The 16,388-nt window shown below is 38.1% G+C and overlaps 1 protein-coding gene across 1 annotated transcript; it reads left to right on the plus strand.

Moving 5' to 3' along the window:
• Positions 1-1,108: 1,108 nt before the first annotated feature.
• Positions 1,109-15,920, plus strand: GTSF1 (gametocyte specific factor 1). Its single transcript, XM_024575764.3, has 9 exons — positions 1,109-1,169; positions 3,053-3,097; positions 7,670-7,770; positions 9,638-9,764; positions 10,176-10,259; positions 10,716-10,779; positions 12,294-12,388; positions 13,320-13,352; positions 15,715-15,920. The coding sequence occupies exons 2-8, from the start codon at positions 3,082-3,084 to the stop codon at positions 13,334-13,336; spliced, it is 504 nt and encodes a 167-aa protein (XP_024431532.2). The 5' UTR covers positions 1,109-1,169; positions 3,053-3,081; the 3' UTR covers positions 13,337-13,352; positions 15,715-15,920.
• Positions 15,921-16,388: the final 468 nt, after the last annotated feature.

Consider the following 16,388-nt stretch of genomic DNA (forward strand, 5'->3'; position numbering starts at 1 on the left):
CTAATGCACAAGCAAGAACCATCAGTCTGACAAGAATGGCTTAAGCCCAGCTTCCATCAACACATTTCTTTTTAGGATCTTAATATGAATCGAAGGCTGTGGAGCACACTCTCTTCCATCCAAGGGCTGATTAAAAAATTGTTTACAAATTAATGTAAAAATTAAATGTCTCCTATCCGCCCCCCATGATCCTTTTCTCTAAAGCCCCATCCAGTTCCTGCTTTCAGGACAGACTCTCCAAAGTCACATTTAGGTTCTATAAACCAAGGAAAAGTTCCAAACTCCAGTATTTCAGCACCCTGACTGATCTCAAAGACTGAGTGATCACCTATACCTCGGACAGTACAAAAATTTTCGTCATATCACATTTCTACTTCTTGGCTTTGAAAAATAACATCACCAGATCAATAGTGTCAACACCATCCAATTTTTTTTTCTGTCTAATCTTCAAAGGTCACAAGTCCCTTTTCTCCCTAAAGCCTTCCCTGGTCACCTTGGGCCCCACTGATTTCTTTCTAACATGAATTTATAGTCTCGACCACTTCTTTGGCATTTCTTCTATTTCCAGTTAACCTTCCATCCCCGTGGGGCCTGTCTGCCTAAGCACCTTAGGGATAACAACTACTACTTACACTAGAATTCTGTCCTTGGTGATTGTTGTTGTTTTGCTTGGTTTGGCCGATCTGCCTATCTCCTTTACAACTTTTCTCTGAAAGCTCAATTATCTTATAATCTGGACAATTTCCACAAACAAGGTTTCTTTCCAACCAGCAGCCCACTTCTAACCTGCTCCATTCCCTCCTGGAGTGCCCATTTCTACGCCCCTCTTTCTCTTTTCTAAAATGGCCGCCACAAAGCACAAGGAAGGCTGAGTGAGTTCCGCCCACGCAAGGCCTCCATCATTCTTGGGGCCAGAGGAGGATGGGCTAAAAAAGAATGGGCTGGAGGGAGGGGAGTGGCCTGAAGAATCCAAAGGGCCAGAGGTGCGAGGGCCCTGGAGGCCCAAGCCCTCACCTCCAGCCTACGCCAGAGCCCAACCTCCATCACAGGAAGTGGGGGCTCGGGGCCCCTCCCACCCCTCACGTCAGGAGTCAGGAGCCGGAAGTGGGCGTTGCTAGGGCGCGGCTGTAGGGTGGAGGCGACTGTGCGGAGATCGTGTTTTGACTCAGGTGGGAAAGACCTCGTGGTCCTGGCTTGCCGCATCGAAACAACTCAACTTTAGGGTGCTGGGGTACTTTCACCAACTATTATTCTCCCTTTCAAGCCCATAGCCTTCTGCCGGGTGGGTTCTCACCGCGGCTGTTCCGGCTGCTGACGGTTCCGCAGCTTCGTCCCTGGAGGGCCTTCCCAGCCCCTTTGCCTACAAGTTAATCACCTTCCCCCTCTTCTCCTTTTTAGTTCCATAGCTTAAATCTACTCTGAATGTTCTTTTTAAAGAAAGAAAAACTATTTTACTGAGCCCTCAACTCTGTTGAGTTTAACCAGTTGCTTCAGACTACATTCAGCTCCCAAAGTAAACTGGTTTGTGTAATTTGTCCATTTCACTGCTTCCAGTACTAGGAAAAAGATAAAGATCACCTTTAAGAGTTTGATGTGGAAAATACTTAAAGGGACAACACTGACTGATGAGGCTATGGTTTCCAGTGCCCTTTATTAACTCCACTTAGTCTTTTTGTGGATAGGATGGCATCCTACAAGTTGCTGAATCTTAGTGCTGATCATTCCTTTAAATGCCTTAAAATCGAGGGATATTATATTGGATTCTTCCAAACCTCTTTTATTTGTATTGAAAAAATATAAAGTGACTATGTATAAATAAAAACAAGTCGAAAGGAAGGTCAGATTTCTTAGTCCAGATATTAAAAAAATATATATGACAGTTTCAATAATGATTGTAATTAACACATGGGTTCTGCAGCAAATTACTAAACTAGGGTTCCAGCTGGTCACTTGTATTTCCTATCATGGATTCCAAGGCTGCTTATGTCATAGAATGGGGGGAAGGGGTGTGGAATTGTATGAGAGCTTGCTCTAGAGAGAGACAATAACTGTAAATCTAGTCAATTTTTAGAAGTTTCTTATGGGGATGGTTTTATATAAATTTGGTGGTTTTCCTATAATGATAAGTTTCCTTAATCATAGTACCCAGTAAGGGGAATCTCCGATAGAAGAAAATTCAAACTACAAAACCATTTCTTATCTTTTAATCTTCCACATTTTTGTTACAGAACTGTTCTTTTATGATTTTGTTATCCATAAAATGGGCAGTTCTTAAGTCCTAATGTTCAGAAGTTTTACCTGGATGCCTAGAGGGAAGATCTGTTAACTGGAGAGATTAAATAACCAAGTCTATCCATTTTAGTATAGGAGACTGAGGGCAGAGCAGAGGGGAGGTGAAGGATCATTGGAAGAACCATGGCTAGAATGTCTCTGGGCATATTGGATGGATTGTCTCACATAGGCTTCCAGCATTCCCGGGTGCCAGAGGGGAGCAAGACTGGCAGCCTTTCCATCCTGTATAACTTGAGAAGAGAGCTTTAAAATTATGCCCTATTTCTATGTTTATCCTGAAGTTTCTTTTCTTCATTTGCCCTCTCTAATGTTAAGTAGCATCAAACCCTAATAGATAGCAAACAGTGACTGGCCATTGTAATGGCACTAAAAGTAAACTGACATCACCTCAATACAGTTTAAATTAGTAGTTATATGTGGTTTTTCTTAACTATTTAGGAGCCTTTGAATTTATTCTAAGAGTATGAATTAAGCAGTAATTTTGAAATGCTTTAAAGGGGAAAAATACGTGAGGGAGGAGGTCACTAAGGGTTTCTTCTTTTCCAATTTATTTGTATTGTATTTTTTCTTATTACCTTTATCCCTCTCATATCCCCTTCCCCTCCCTACAATCACCACACTGTTGTCCATGTCCTCTTTACTAAGGGTTTCTTATATTGAACTTGGGTAGCTTCAATTCCAGTTTGACTCTACCTCTTAGGGCCACCTTTACGTACATTTCATTTCTGATTCCTTGAACCACTGTTTTTTTCCCCCACAGCACTTGGATTCAGCTCCTTTATTACCAACATGGAAGAAACTTACAGTATGTACTTCTTGTTACTTTTAGAATATAAGTTAACTTACATACAGTTTTATGTCTGACAGGACTAATGTGTAGCAAAGATTCACATTTCTCCTAAAATGCTCAGGAGAAATGCTGAGGAGAAGAGTAGTACTTCTATATTACTCTAGTAATACAGAGAAGTAATCTGTGTGATAGTAATAGAAGTACCGTATTTTTCAGACTATAAGACGCACCGCCCCCTCCCCCAAATGTGGGAGGAAAGGGAGGGTGGGTCTTATAGTCCGAATGTAGCTTATGGAGCTCACTGGGGGCGTCAGGGCGGCGGTGGAGCGGGGTTTTTTTTTTTTTTTCCTATTTTCCTCCTCTAAAACCTAGGTACGTCTTATGATCCCGTGCGTCTTATAGTCCGAAAAAAACAGTACCCAAATTTGAAATAAGATACTTGAAATTTAAATAGCTAAAAAGGAATGAGAAATCATCAAGCTTTGAAAAGGCTGCAGTTGGGACACCTGTGTCAAAATAGGTTTTTATTAAATGAAGCATTTTAATTCCTCAGTACTTCTTCTCCTGTTAATGACAAAGATATAGTAACCTGTTTTCTTTCTATTTTGAGGGATAATATGGCATACATAATATTGTTGATATAGATTGAATTTTTAGGATTAAAGAAATCCTAGGGAGGATTCTTACTTCTCAAGTGATGCAGGAATCTTAGATGGCCTAAGAAATCAAAAAGGAGCCAGCACTAGAATCACACAAGTGTAGAACCAAAAGAGACCTGAAAAATGACTTTATTTAACATTCATATTTTACACTGAGAAAACAAAACCTCAATTAATTGATTTGCCTAGAGTTACATGGTTAGTTAACGACGTAGTGAGAACCAGAGTCTTCCACGTTGTACATATGGCATGCACTACTTGACACCACAAGGCACTCTGGTCTCTAGGCCCTAACCAAGTTTGAAGAACATCTGAACTGATGAGTAGGGGAAACTTGTCAACAGGGCCTACTTTGTTTCCTACTTTGCAGGCTTGTTCAAGATCTCTTTATAATTACTAAGTTCTAGCTAAGGGATATTTTAGTCCCTTAGGAGCATTCTGCCTTCAAGGAAATGTCTCATAGAATCTTTAACACCAACATATGGAAACCACATGGAAATAGTCTTTATTAAATACGTACAACAAAGTTCTCAAACTTTAGCACGCAGCAAAATCACCTGGGGGCAGTGGCAGTTGGGGGAGATGATTAAAACCCAGGTTGCTGGACCCCATCCCCAGAATTTCTGATTGAAAAGGTCTGGTACCCAAGAACTTGCATTTCTAACATGATCTAAGGTGATGCTGCTGATTTGAGGACCACACTTTGAGAATCATTGATCTAGAAGGCTGATTCTCCTTGATCTTCCCTAGAGCTCCCTCCCCCCCTCTTAATTTTTCTTAAAATATCTTTATTAAAATCTGAAATTCCTATGTGAGATAGATTTATTTATTTATCCTCAGAAGCTTCTACTCTCTATTAAATTAGAAAGGAACATCTCAGATCCCCTTTATGTCTCTCATTCTTAGTGACTTTTTTCAGCCATAATTTTTTTTAAAAAAACGTCACCAGGGAATGTGTGAGAAATGCATAACCTCAGGCCCCATACCAGATCTACTGAATCAGAATCTGCATTTTAACACAGTCCCCAAGAGGTTAAACACCTGGGGATCATGTTAAAGTTTGATAAGCACTGCTTTAGAACATACTTAACCTTTTTCCAAGTTGGCCTAAAACTCTAACCTTGGTCTGATAGATTCCTTAAGATCTCCAGCTTCTGTCTTTGGGCTGTATACCTCTTAGATAATGATATTTTTGTCAGGTCTAGTTCCTTATTTTCAGCAGGTTTCCTCCATTTCTCACCATGGGTTCTCAGCCCCACCCAAGTGTGAGGAACATCCATATCTATTCTTTGGGAGGAAGCTTATCCTCAGGGCCTATTTTGTTTTCCAAAGTAAGTTATATTCCTAGAGCAAGATATTATTGCCGAGCAGTTTGATAGTATTTATTATAACCTTAAATGCACATATACTTCAATGTAGCACTCTTAGTATTTGCTAAAAGCAAATACTCATACAATGCACAGTATATACTAGATGGTTAGTCACAGCATTGTTTATAATAGTAAAAAATTGGAAACAGCCTAAATGTTCATCAGTAAGGGAAATGATTAAGAATCTATGGTACATCCACTTGCAGCAATGAAATATTCCTTATATGTACTGACATAGAAGGAATGCCAAGACATTTTTTGAAAAAGCAAAGAGCAAAAGTAGGTACAGGAAATCCCTCACATGCTACAGTATGAAGAAAACTTGAGGACATTGTGCTAAGGGAAATAAGTCAGTCACAAGAAAACAAACACTGTATGAGTTCACTGTGTGATGAAGTATCTAGACTAGTCAAACTCAGAAACAAAACAGTGGTTGCCATGGTTGGATCAAGGAGGGAATGGGGAGTTGTTTAATGGATATACAGTTTCAGTTTTGCAAGATGAAAAAATTCTGGAGACTGGTTGCATGACAATATGAATATACCTAGCACTACTGAACTGCACACTTAAAAACGGTTAAGCTGGCAAATTTTATGTTTACATATTTTATTACAATTTAAATTTTTTTAATCTAAAAAAAAAGGTTAGAGCTGACCTAAATTATTAGAGATCAAACTGTACAGCATTATGGTGGGAAACTATTATCATTATCTCTGATGTATGTCCACGTGGTACAGTGTGTATGAATCATAAGGTATGTCCATTCTGGCAGCAGCTGACATGGCCTAACATTTGCTAATGATGGAATGGATTAAATGAAAGGAAATAATAAGAATTTCTTCTCTAAACTCTATCTGGGTGTCCTGAAGCTTCAGAAATGGGAAAAGACTGCTGGTCAGGATGTGCCTGGTTGGCATAATAAGCCTGCCTGTCCTCTAAGATGTTTTCCTTCTTATTCATTCTGTCCTTCAGGTCACCTTTCAGGCTCATTTGCATCACGATCATGGTTAGCAATTTATTCCATGTTTACCACTTTTCCAGTGAAACTGTTTCAATTCCCCCACTGGCCTCTGATTTTCATAGCAGCCTCCTGGTTTATAAGCTTCCGATCAAATGTGAATTGTTTATCTTATTTCACTTTTATCATTGCCTTCATTGGGGGCAAAAGCATTTTATTAGGTTGCTTCTTGTCCACATAATATACTGAGAATGTGTTTAACCATTTAATTTCCCTTCCTTGACCAGGCTTGTTAAAATTTGGGGCCCAGCCTGGGCATCTTGTAAAGCCTAAGGGTAGTTTTACACATTCAGAGAAACTTCTCTAAGAGACATGTTCAGAGAAATTTCCAGTTCCAAACTATGGAAATAATCCCTGAAAGTATACCCTTCTAAGGGTAGTTTTAAATAGCCTGATACAGGTTAGGAGCTTTCACACAGCAGCTTCATATATCTGCAGTTGTCTTAACCTCAGGAGGTTCTAGGTTTGCAGATTATTCTAATTTTTAATATGCAAATTTGATCACTAAATTTAAAAATTCTGGGTTTTTTTCCCCTCATTTATGTCAAAATACGAAAAGTAAAACCATCTATTGCTTTGACCAGTGTGGCTCAATTGGCTGGGCATTGTCCCCAAAGCAAAAGGTTGCAAGTTCGATTTCCACTCAGGGCACATGCCTGGGTTGCAGTTCCATCCTTGCAAGGGGAGCATGTGAGAGGCAACCAATCGATGTTTCTCTCTCACATCGATGTTTCTTGCGCTCTCTTTCTCCCTCCCTTCTCCTCTCTCAAAGATGAATAAATAAAATCTTTTTTTTAAAGCCCCACCTATCTGATTAAGGTATTGGTTTCATTTGAGAGATAGCGTAACTAAGATCAGGAAATACTTGTAATAAGTTAAAGCAGACAGATGACAAAGTCATCTATCAATGAATATTTCTCAGTCTTCCATAGGCCGTATCACTGATACAAAGCAGTGCTTACCAACTTTTTTCATGTCACAACATATTAGCAAATAGCCAGGGATGCAGGTGAAGAGGATTAACTACCCTTAACTTGCCCTAGGACTGGCAGGGGATGGGGGTGCATGTGCAGTGGGCCCCTGCATCTATAAATTGGCACACCATCTATTCCAACCTTCAGCATACTGGTTGGGAAGCTCTGGTTGGGCTAACTAGAATAGAAATGACCCTGATTTAGCACTTATTAGAAAAGGAAAAGAGAATGTCACTTCACTTAACTTTTTGTTTTATAGTAAGGGTAACCAACAGTGAAAAAAGCAATATTCAAGTTAAACCAAATATGAACTAAGACCTCATCCCATGATTGCTGGCTTTGCCGAACTTAATTAAGATTTGGTGATTAACCCAATTTTATCTTCTCAGGGTTACATTTTCATTTTTAAATGTTTAGTCACCCTTTTTTTTTAAATCCCAAATTGTTGTCAGACTGTCTTACCCTATTGTTAACAGATTCTGTTAGAAAATACAAAGTGCCTGGAATGCTGTAGTTTTCCAAAGACCTATAAAGCTTTTTACTTACCCTGTTTCTCTTTCTTTCAGTCGATTCCCTGGATCCTGAAAAGCTATTACAATGTCCCTATGACAAAAACCACCAGATCAGGGCCTGCAGGTTTCCTTATCATCTTATCAAGTGCAAAAAGGTAGGGCATTATTTTCATAATTTTCCCTGTAATGCCTTCTTGAGTTCTTTAAAAAGCTGTATTGTGTAAATATCAAGTAATTTTAGCATAAATGTTTCAATTGAATGCCAGAATTGTTTTGGGAATCTACCTTTGTATTAAATACTAACATTTCTAGAAAGAAGGTTGTTTACTTCTTGGGTACATAAGCTATTTCCTGTTTTGACTTCCGCCCCCACCCCCCAGCTAGGGTCAAGCACCCATTTATAAACAGCTCCTGTGGAGTCTTTTCATCCTTTGTGAAACAGAGGAAACACTAATTTTTGCTAGCAGTGAGAAAATCCCTCTTGCCTTGTGAATTTGACATGTTCATTGCCCTGATAAGGATTGAATCTATAATACATTGTTTTCTGATATTTTGGGTTATAAATTTTAGAGAAGTTGAATAGTTAGAGGTTAGCCCAAGAAAATATTATTCCTAAAAATAACTGTTTTTCCAAATTTCAACATTAAGCATCTTTGAGGGAGGAAAAAAAACAACTCAAGTGTTTCTTTTCTGGTCATTCTTTTGGAGACTTAGCTGACGTAAACTGCTTTAATGCTGGTATATTAACTGAGGCACTTTGCAAAGATTATTAGAGTGCAGGTGTCAGATACAGAGGCCAAAGTTGTGCCAGGATTTATGCATGGAAAACAATTTTGGTATTTAATCCAAACTGCGTACAATTTATGTATACATTAATATCCTTTAAAGGGTGTTTCTCTTGCAGTCCTGGAGATATGATTATAATGCCATTTGGTATTATTTCTCCACCTCTTTTTAATCTTTTGAGCAAAGATCCCTTTAGGGTGAACCTGAACAATATGGATCAGAAGATACCACCACACCTTCCTTCCCTAGGCCCTCAAACATGTCCAGGATAAAGGTTGGGAAAGGGAGCCAAGCAATGTGAAGACATTGTCATAACTCCCCTCTTCTAATGCTCTTCAACTGTGGCCACAAAACCTTTGCATTGGAATGCCTGATATCCCTTATGAAATCATGGAGATAAAAGCCCTCACAATTTTCTCCATCCTCTATTTTTTTTCCAGTCTTCTTCCCATTTCACATTATCTTTAACCTTTTTGAGTATTATTTGTGATATATCTTTTGCTTCTCCTAGTAAATAAATTTCTTAATTTCTGGTATATTTACCATAAGATTTGAGTGACATTAAACACTTGGTTTTGTTTTAAAGTAAGGAACTTGGTCAGCAGAGTAGACTCTATCATTTGGGCTTTTCCTTAGTGAAATAACTGAAGTAAAGGTCAAATTGTTCAGAGCTTCATTTCAGGCATCATTACTTTAAATAAGCATTCCCGTGTTAATCTGAAAAATCATTGGTTTGCTGCTTCTGCAGCTCCCTTCTAACAGTTATTTTCCAGCTCTATTGTACTGCAATAACAGGGGCACTGCTGCAGTACAGACGTAGTGTTACTGTTCATCCTGAATATCAGCTTTCAAAGCCATCCGAGAGCTCTACCATTACATGCTGTGCCACCTGAATCTCGTGACCCTGAAGAACAGAGGAAGATGTGGTTCAAATACTCAACTCTAAATTTGCTGTTTACCTCCATATCAGCCACTTTAACCCCAATATCCGGGTTGTTAGTCTCTACAGTCATAACAAAGAGGCTAACATTTTGAAGATTTTGAGGTACTTATATGGTCTGTATGAGTGATAAATAATTTCTTCTTAATTTTCTACTATGAGTTTACCTATTGTAACTAAGCCACAAATTTATTGAGAGATTTTAGGGAAGCCATTTATAGATAAAGTTGAGCCACTCCCCTTGGACTTTTAAGAGGTCCACAAAATTGACAGAACCCTTAATTTTTATTCCACAGAATCATCCTGATGTCGCAAACAAATTGGCTACTTGTCCCTTCAATGCTCGCCATCAGGTTCCTCGGACTGAAATCAGTCATCACATCTCAAGCTGTGATGACAAAAGTTGTATAGAGCAAGATGTTGGTAAGACGGACTAGTTAAAATGTTTCGGTGCTAGAGGTAAATTTAATACATTTAAATTTGTATTAGGCCACATTGTCACCTTGATTTTTGCCTTTCACCATTTAAGAACAATGCTTTCAGCAGGAAAAGTTTGTCAGGTTGTTTTTCAGAATGCTTTCTAAACAATCTGATTCATTTTACTAGTAATTCATCTAACTGTAAAAATCCTTTTATGCCATAAGTATGGTAAACATCTTTGTTTCTGCTTCTCTTTCGTATGTGTCAGCAAGGGTGTAAGACCGCTCTGTTTATCTTCCATACCATTCAGGAACAAGACCCATTAGGCAACCCTGCAACCTCTTTAGCACTGACCCCTTTAAACACAACTTAGCAATGTCCTGTTCTTATGTCGGAATATCTATTGTGTTGCAGTCAACCAAACCAGAAACCTTGGACAAGAGACTCTGGCTGAGAGCACCTGGCAGTGCCCTCCTTGTGATGAAGATTGGGATAAAGGTAAGTGCTTCTGTATCTTTTTCTTTACAATATCTAAATCTCAAAGCATTTGCTTTGGAGAGAAGGAAGATTTTCCTTTTTATAAACATACCATGTTGTCTGGAATGCTTTTTTATATTTATTGGGCCCCAAAACAAGCACATTTGTATTGCTGTGCAGACACGTCGAACAGCCTATGCCTCTTGATTGGAAAAAGCACTTCTTTTACATCTGCTTTTTTCCATAAATTGTGTTATACCATCTGTGTTTGGCTGTTACTAGGCACGTTTATTATTATTTATGTCATTTGTGTTTATATCCTTCAATTAAATTCCTGCTACTGTGTCACTTAGGCAGGGTACTTGATCAATTTTTACTTCCTTCTCTAAACTTAGATGTGTTATTTCCATCTTACAAATTCAACTTGCATATTACTGGTGTCTTATAACACAAACTATGTTTTGCCTCCTTTGGCAGATTTGTGGGAACAGACCAGCACCCCATTTGTTTGGGGCACAGCCAACTACTGTGGCAAGAACAGGTAAATGAAATGGTCTCAGTTCCAGCACTGCCTCCCAAAATCAGAGTGCTTTGTTAAAAAAGAAAAAGAAAAAACCACCAAAGCATGAATTGACCTCTTTCCTTGATGATATTACTTGATAGTGACTTAGTTTAGATATTGTTTTGGTGAATTTTTTTTTCTTATTTCTTCCTTGATTTATAAAAACATCATATGCTTTATGTTAATGACTGTGGGAACACAACAATACTAGCCTATAGTCTAGCCAAGCGGATAGTGGTGCTGACATTCGTTGGGTTTTTTGCTAGGTTCATATTATTTTAATGCTTTCAAAAATTCTCCAGCTATATACACGTGGATTATTTTTACTCTTGGTAACTATTGTCTAAGGAAAAAGTAATCTTAGAAGTTTTTTATTTGAACCCTGGCTGGTGTAGCTCAGTGGATTGGGCGCCAGCCTTTGAGCCAAAAGGTCATTGGTTCAGTTCCAGTCAGGGGGTATGCCTGGGTTGTGCACCAGGTCCCCAGTTAGGGGTGTGCAAGAGTCCACCAACCATTGTTTCTCTCACACATCAGTGTTTCTCCTCCTCCTTCCCACCCCACTCTCTGAAAATAAATACAATCTTTTTTAACAAAAGTTTTTTATTTGAAATTGGGGAATCCAAGATACCTATTGGGTAGGGAAGAAAATTCCCACTGATTTTGCAGATGATTTTTAAATCTAAGATTTCTCATTATTATTTGATCTTCAAACCTTAGAAAATCATATTTAAAATCCAATTGAGTATATTTCTGGATTAGAAATGAAAGAAGGGGGTACTGGATGAAAGAAGGTGAAGGGATTAGTCAAGAACATATATGCAAAACCCATGGACACAACAATGTGATTATGGCCACAGGGGAAAGGGGGTTGGGGGCTGGGGGTTGGGGGCAGGAAAAGAGAGCAGGGAATGGGGATATCTGTAATAGTGTCAACAATAAAATTTTTAGAAACAAAAAGAAAATGAAGGAATGTAATGCTAGACTTCATTTTTTCCTCTAAATAAAATACTTACAATTTTCATTTCTTAGTTCCTGAGGTCAGTTAGTAATTGTAAGTGTACCTTATTTTGTGTGTGTACTAAAACAGAAAAAAGGTGAATTTCATTGGTACAATTTTAATTTTACCTCAGTTCTGTGAGATTTGTTGCCTTTGGTTTGATAGTCTTCGCATTTGATTTTATCTCTTATGTTTATTGAGTAAGTTGATGAGCCTGTCATACAACTGAACAGTAGATGGCATTGCTGTTTATCTCAATTTCTGGAAAATGAAAATGCTTAGAGCCATCTTAATGCCTGTACAGAATAGTGAGCTTTCCATAGAAATGGTAATCACTATAACTGCAAGAATGTTTTGATGGAAATGTGTTTACATTTCACAATGTAGGTTGTTGTTTTCCCCCAAATTACAAAAAACACATTTTGATTGTCTTGTGTGTGCCTGCCTGAAGAATACAGATATGCTGGCATGGTCAAATTTGTCTTTCTTTCTGCAGCCCTGCAAGCAACCTAGTTATGGAACATAAGAGTAACCTAGCTTCAGGCATGCGCGTTCCCAAGTCTCTGCCGTATGTTCTGCCATGGAAAAACAGTAAGTGAAATGAGACAAAATGCTTTTGTCCTTTTCTTTGTGCTAATGAATACAGTTAGCCTTGATATTCAAAGACATGTTTAGTCTGAACACCTTGCCCCTGCCATAAGCCTGAGAGGGAGTACCTCCTTAAATTTTGTACCCTAAGCACCTCACTCACTTCACCCTAGTGCTGGCCCTGGTTAGTAACGGGAAATTATGAACAGGAAAATACAAGGTCACAGAAACCAAAGGAATATTTTCAAGATGAGGTGACTACTGATGTTAAATATCATGAGTAAATTTGGGGGCCAATGAAAAGACTACTGATTTTGGCAAGGAGGAAGTTATCCCTGACTTTCAAGGGATAATACCAATAGGGAATTGGGATTAAAAATTGGATGTCAGGGGTCTAAAAGGAAATGTATAGAGAGAACATGAAAGTTATGAGTCATAAGAACCAACATAAAAATAGTGTTTAAATTGTCTTCCCTAGACATCAGAGGCCATGCTGAGCAAACAGATACTAAATTTGTATCATACCAGCCTGGTAAAGAAATTACCACATAATGAACACCCAGGATATTGTCATTTAATACAAACTTTGTTTTCCTAAATTTGTCCCTAAATTCAGATTCCCTTGGTTTGGTCTTTGCTGCTGTTTGTGTTAATTTTCAGTGGCTAGAGGATTTCCTTTTAAAAAGTTTCCCCTTGGAGACTTGCCCAAAAAAATGAGATCACCAAATTATATGCCAAAAGGCTTGATAGGTAAAGGATTATTTTCTTTTCTTATGCTGTTGAGTAGAATCCAATCACTAATTTTAAGTTCTTCTACTTTTATATTGCGATTCAGTATACCCCATAATAAGTCATTTGTGTTTAGTAAGAATAGAGGATAGAGTGAATTTCAATTGACATGGTGTATTTATTTTGAAATATTTCTACTCTGTAGATGGAAATGCACAGTAACTGAGTAACTCATCAAGTAAGTGTTTGTTTTATTTCACTATCTCTTCAGATGGTAGCAATGTTTAACTGGACATAAAACAATTTGGGCCCAATTTTTTTTCAGATTATGGTACCAAATTAAAGCTTTGTGTGTGTCTATGTTTTTTAAGTATATAGCTTCTGTTATGGCTTTACATGCTAATGAATAGGCATTTACTGGTTAAATTAGAATTCAGTTAACATGCCAAGTTGCTTTCCCTAGAATTAGTACACAATGCCTTTTCCTTTTTCTTGTCTTTTTTATTTTTTTTATTAAAGTTGCATTCTAGGTCTATCATGCCTCTTTAATGGACTCAGATTAATCAAACAGCTGTGCTTCACTGCTCTGCAATTTTTTCCCTATGCAGTACAATCTAACACATCAAAAAATTCATACTCTTCTTAATGAGCACTTAAAAGTTTTGGGTCTCAAGAGTCTTGCACTATTGATCTTATCTGAATATTTGATTTAACAGAACCTCACAAAATCTATAGAGAGAGAGCAGAATCTTTTACTCTTCACAGAGGAAGCCTTTCTTTGAGGTTACCCTGTGTACCCATAGCAGAGACAGTCTGAAACTTCAAATGCCATCTTGACTGATCCTGCCAGCCAGATTGCTCCTGACAAAAGGAATATTATTATAAAGGCTAGAAATGAGATTATATTCCCCACCATCCTTTTTAAATTTTATTTATTGATTTTAAAGCGAAAGAGAAACATCAAATTGTTGTTCCACTTATTTACGCATTCATTGGTTGGTTGTATGTGCCCTGACTCAACATCGGCGTATCCAGACGACACTCTGACCAGCTCAGCTGCCTGGCCAGAGCTGTCCCCCACTGTCCTGCAGATAGTAAGCCCTCAGTGAATATTTAGTGAATGAATGACTAATTGCCCTGTTGCCTTCCAGTTCATTCCATTCCTCTGGACAGTGAATTAGATGGATCTTCTGTGAGTTAGGGTTCATTTTGTACCAAAATTGATGTTTCTTCTGGTGAGAAGTAGAAAAGAGATTCTAAAAGCAAACACCCCTTAGCCATGGAAAATAACTATCAGTTGCTTCCAGGTACTGGCCATTTTCCTTGATTGCTTCTGACTTGAAATTGTTAAATACATCAGGAAGGCATACAATTGCCTTTGGCCCCAGAAGGGAAAGAGACACAATAGCACTGGGGTGTGTCAGGAAAGTACACACAGATCTGAATAAATCGTGAACTTTGAATCCTTCTCTGACACACTGTACAAAATGCTTGGCACTCTTATAACATGGATACTCTTAAGGTGAAAGCCTAGGAGAAATTTCTATCTCTGTCACTTAAGAAAAGACACTCCTCTCCTTTGAAACTTAACTCTTTGCTGTTAACTTCCTTAAATGCTGAAAATTTATATTTCTGTGTAACCCCTGAGGAATAAGGGGAGAAATCATCCTAGGTTAGGTAAGAATCCTTAAACAGCCCTGGCTGGTGTTGCTCAGAATTGAGTGCTGGCCTGCAAACCGAAAGTTCACCAGTTCGATTCCCAGTCAGAGTCCATGCTTGGGTTATGGACCAGGTCCCCAGTTGGGGATGTATCTCTCTCACATCGATGTTTCCCTCTCTTTCTCCCTCCCTCCCCCTCTCTAAAAATAATAAATAAAATCTTCTTTTAAAAAAGAATCCTTAAACAGCCACAGGCCTTCTTATCCTCTTAATAAAAATAAAGTATCATTTTTTTGAATGACTTGTTGTAGAATTCTCTAGCTTCTTTGGAAAGATACAAAAGAAATAGAAGACATGACTTATTCCCTCAACGAACTTAATTATGGGTGGAGAGTTTTTTGAATGCACATACATGAAAAGGGTTTGTTCACCTTGTACTCAGTACACTTTATCCCATTTGTATTTTTACTAACAACTCCATTTTTTACTAGATAAGTGCCTCCAAAACAGGAAATACTAATTTTTGTTCTCCTAATGTATATTGTAACAGCTCAAAAAATATTGTCAAATTAATAAGTAGTAGCATGAATGAAAAGAAAAAAATTAATATAATTGAAATTAATCCAGAATTGTCTGCAGGAGTCAATTGCCTGCATAGTGAACTCTGATTTTCTCCTCAGTCATGAAACTATTGACACAAGGAGTGTACATTGATCTCTGCATAGAATGCTTTTAATTCAGTTAACAAGTTTCTGTGTGCTTAGTGGGACTGAAGAGCTCAGGATCAGAAGGTACTCGATGTTCTGCCATTAACAACAGCAGATTCTTCCAGTAACAAAGAGATTTCAGTTGGGTTGTAGTTGTGTGGTCCATTGTCATATGTAGTTGGTGCCTTTGTCTTAAAAGGAACTAAAAATTCTTTTTTTCTCATTTCCTTTCAGATGCCTGAACCCAGAAGACTCTTGCTTCTTCCTGCTACCAGTGGGTTCTTCATTTTTCTCCTAGTCTAATTATAGAAAATTAAACTGTCTGTGACTTTCAAACTGACAAGTGCCTTTTTTCCCCTCCCCCCTTTTGAGTCTTCACTCATCTGATGCAAGAAAGAAACATCATACTTAGAAAAACTAACATCAAATAATACATTGATGTAGGTAGCTTGATAGTTTGGTTAAGTACCTGTGGCCCCAAGATCATAAATCATATCCCATTCCATATTAATGAAACATTTTTAAAGTAATCTTTAAAAATCTAGCGAAAGCAGGCAAGAAAGTTGGGTTGGGAAAAGTAACTATATTTGTGTTTTCTGACACACATGGACCAATTCTTTTTAACATTAGTAGGAAGGGACCGATTTGATCAGTGCATCTGCATATCCAGAGTCTCCGAGAGATTGATAGCATTTATAGAGCAAAATATCCCATTCTTGTTTAGAATCTTTAGGATAGCTTGCTGCCTAAATATTTCCAACCGAGGGTAGGTTTCTTTTATTTACATTCTCTCTCCCACATTCCAGTTAGACATTGTACTAGCTGTTAAACTAGGTGTGGATTATGTAGAAGTGAATTTTGGTATGGAGGAGAGGAACCATGTGTACATGTAGGAAAGAGATAGGCTT

The sequence above is a fragment of the Desmodus rotundus genome, chromosome 3 (assembly GCF_022682495.2).
Source record: "Desmodus rotundus isolate HL8 chromosome 3, HLdesRot8A.1, whole genome shotgun sequence".
Taxonomy (NCBI): domain Eukaryota; kingdom Metazoa; phylum Chordata; class Mammalia; order Chiroptera; family Phyllostomidae; genus Desmodus; species Desmodus rotundus.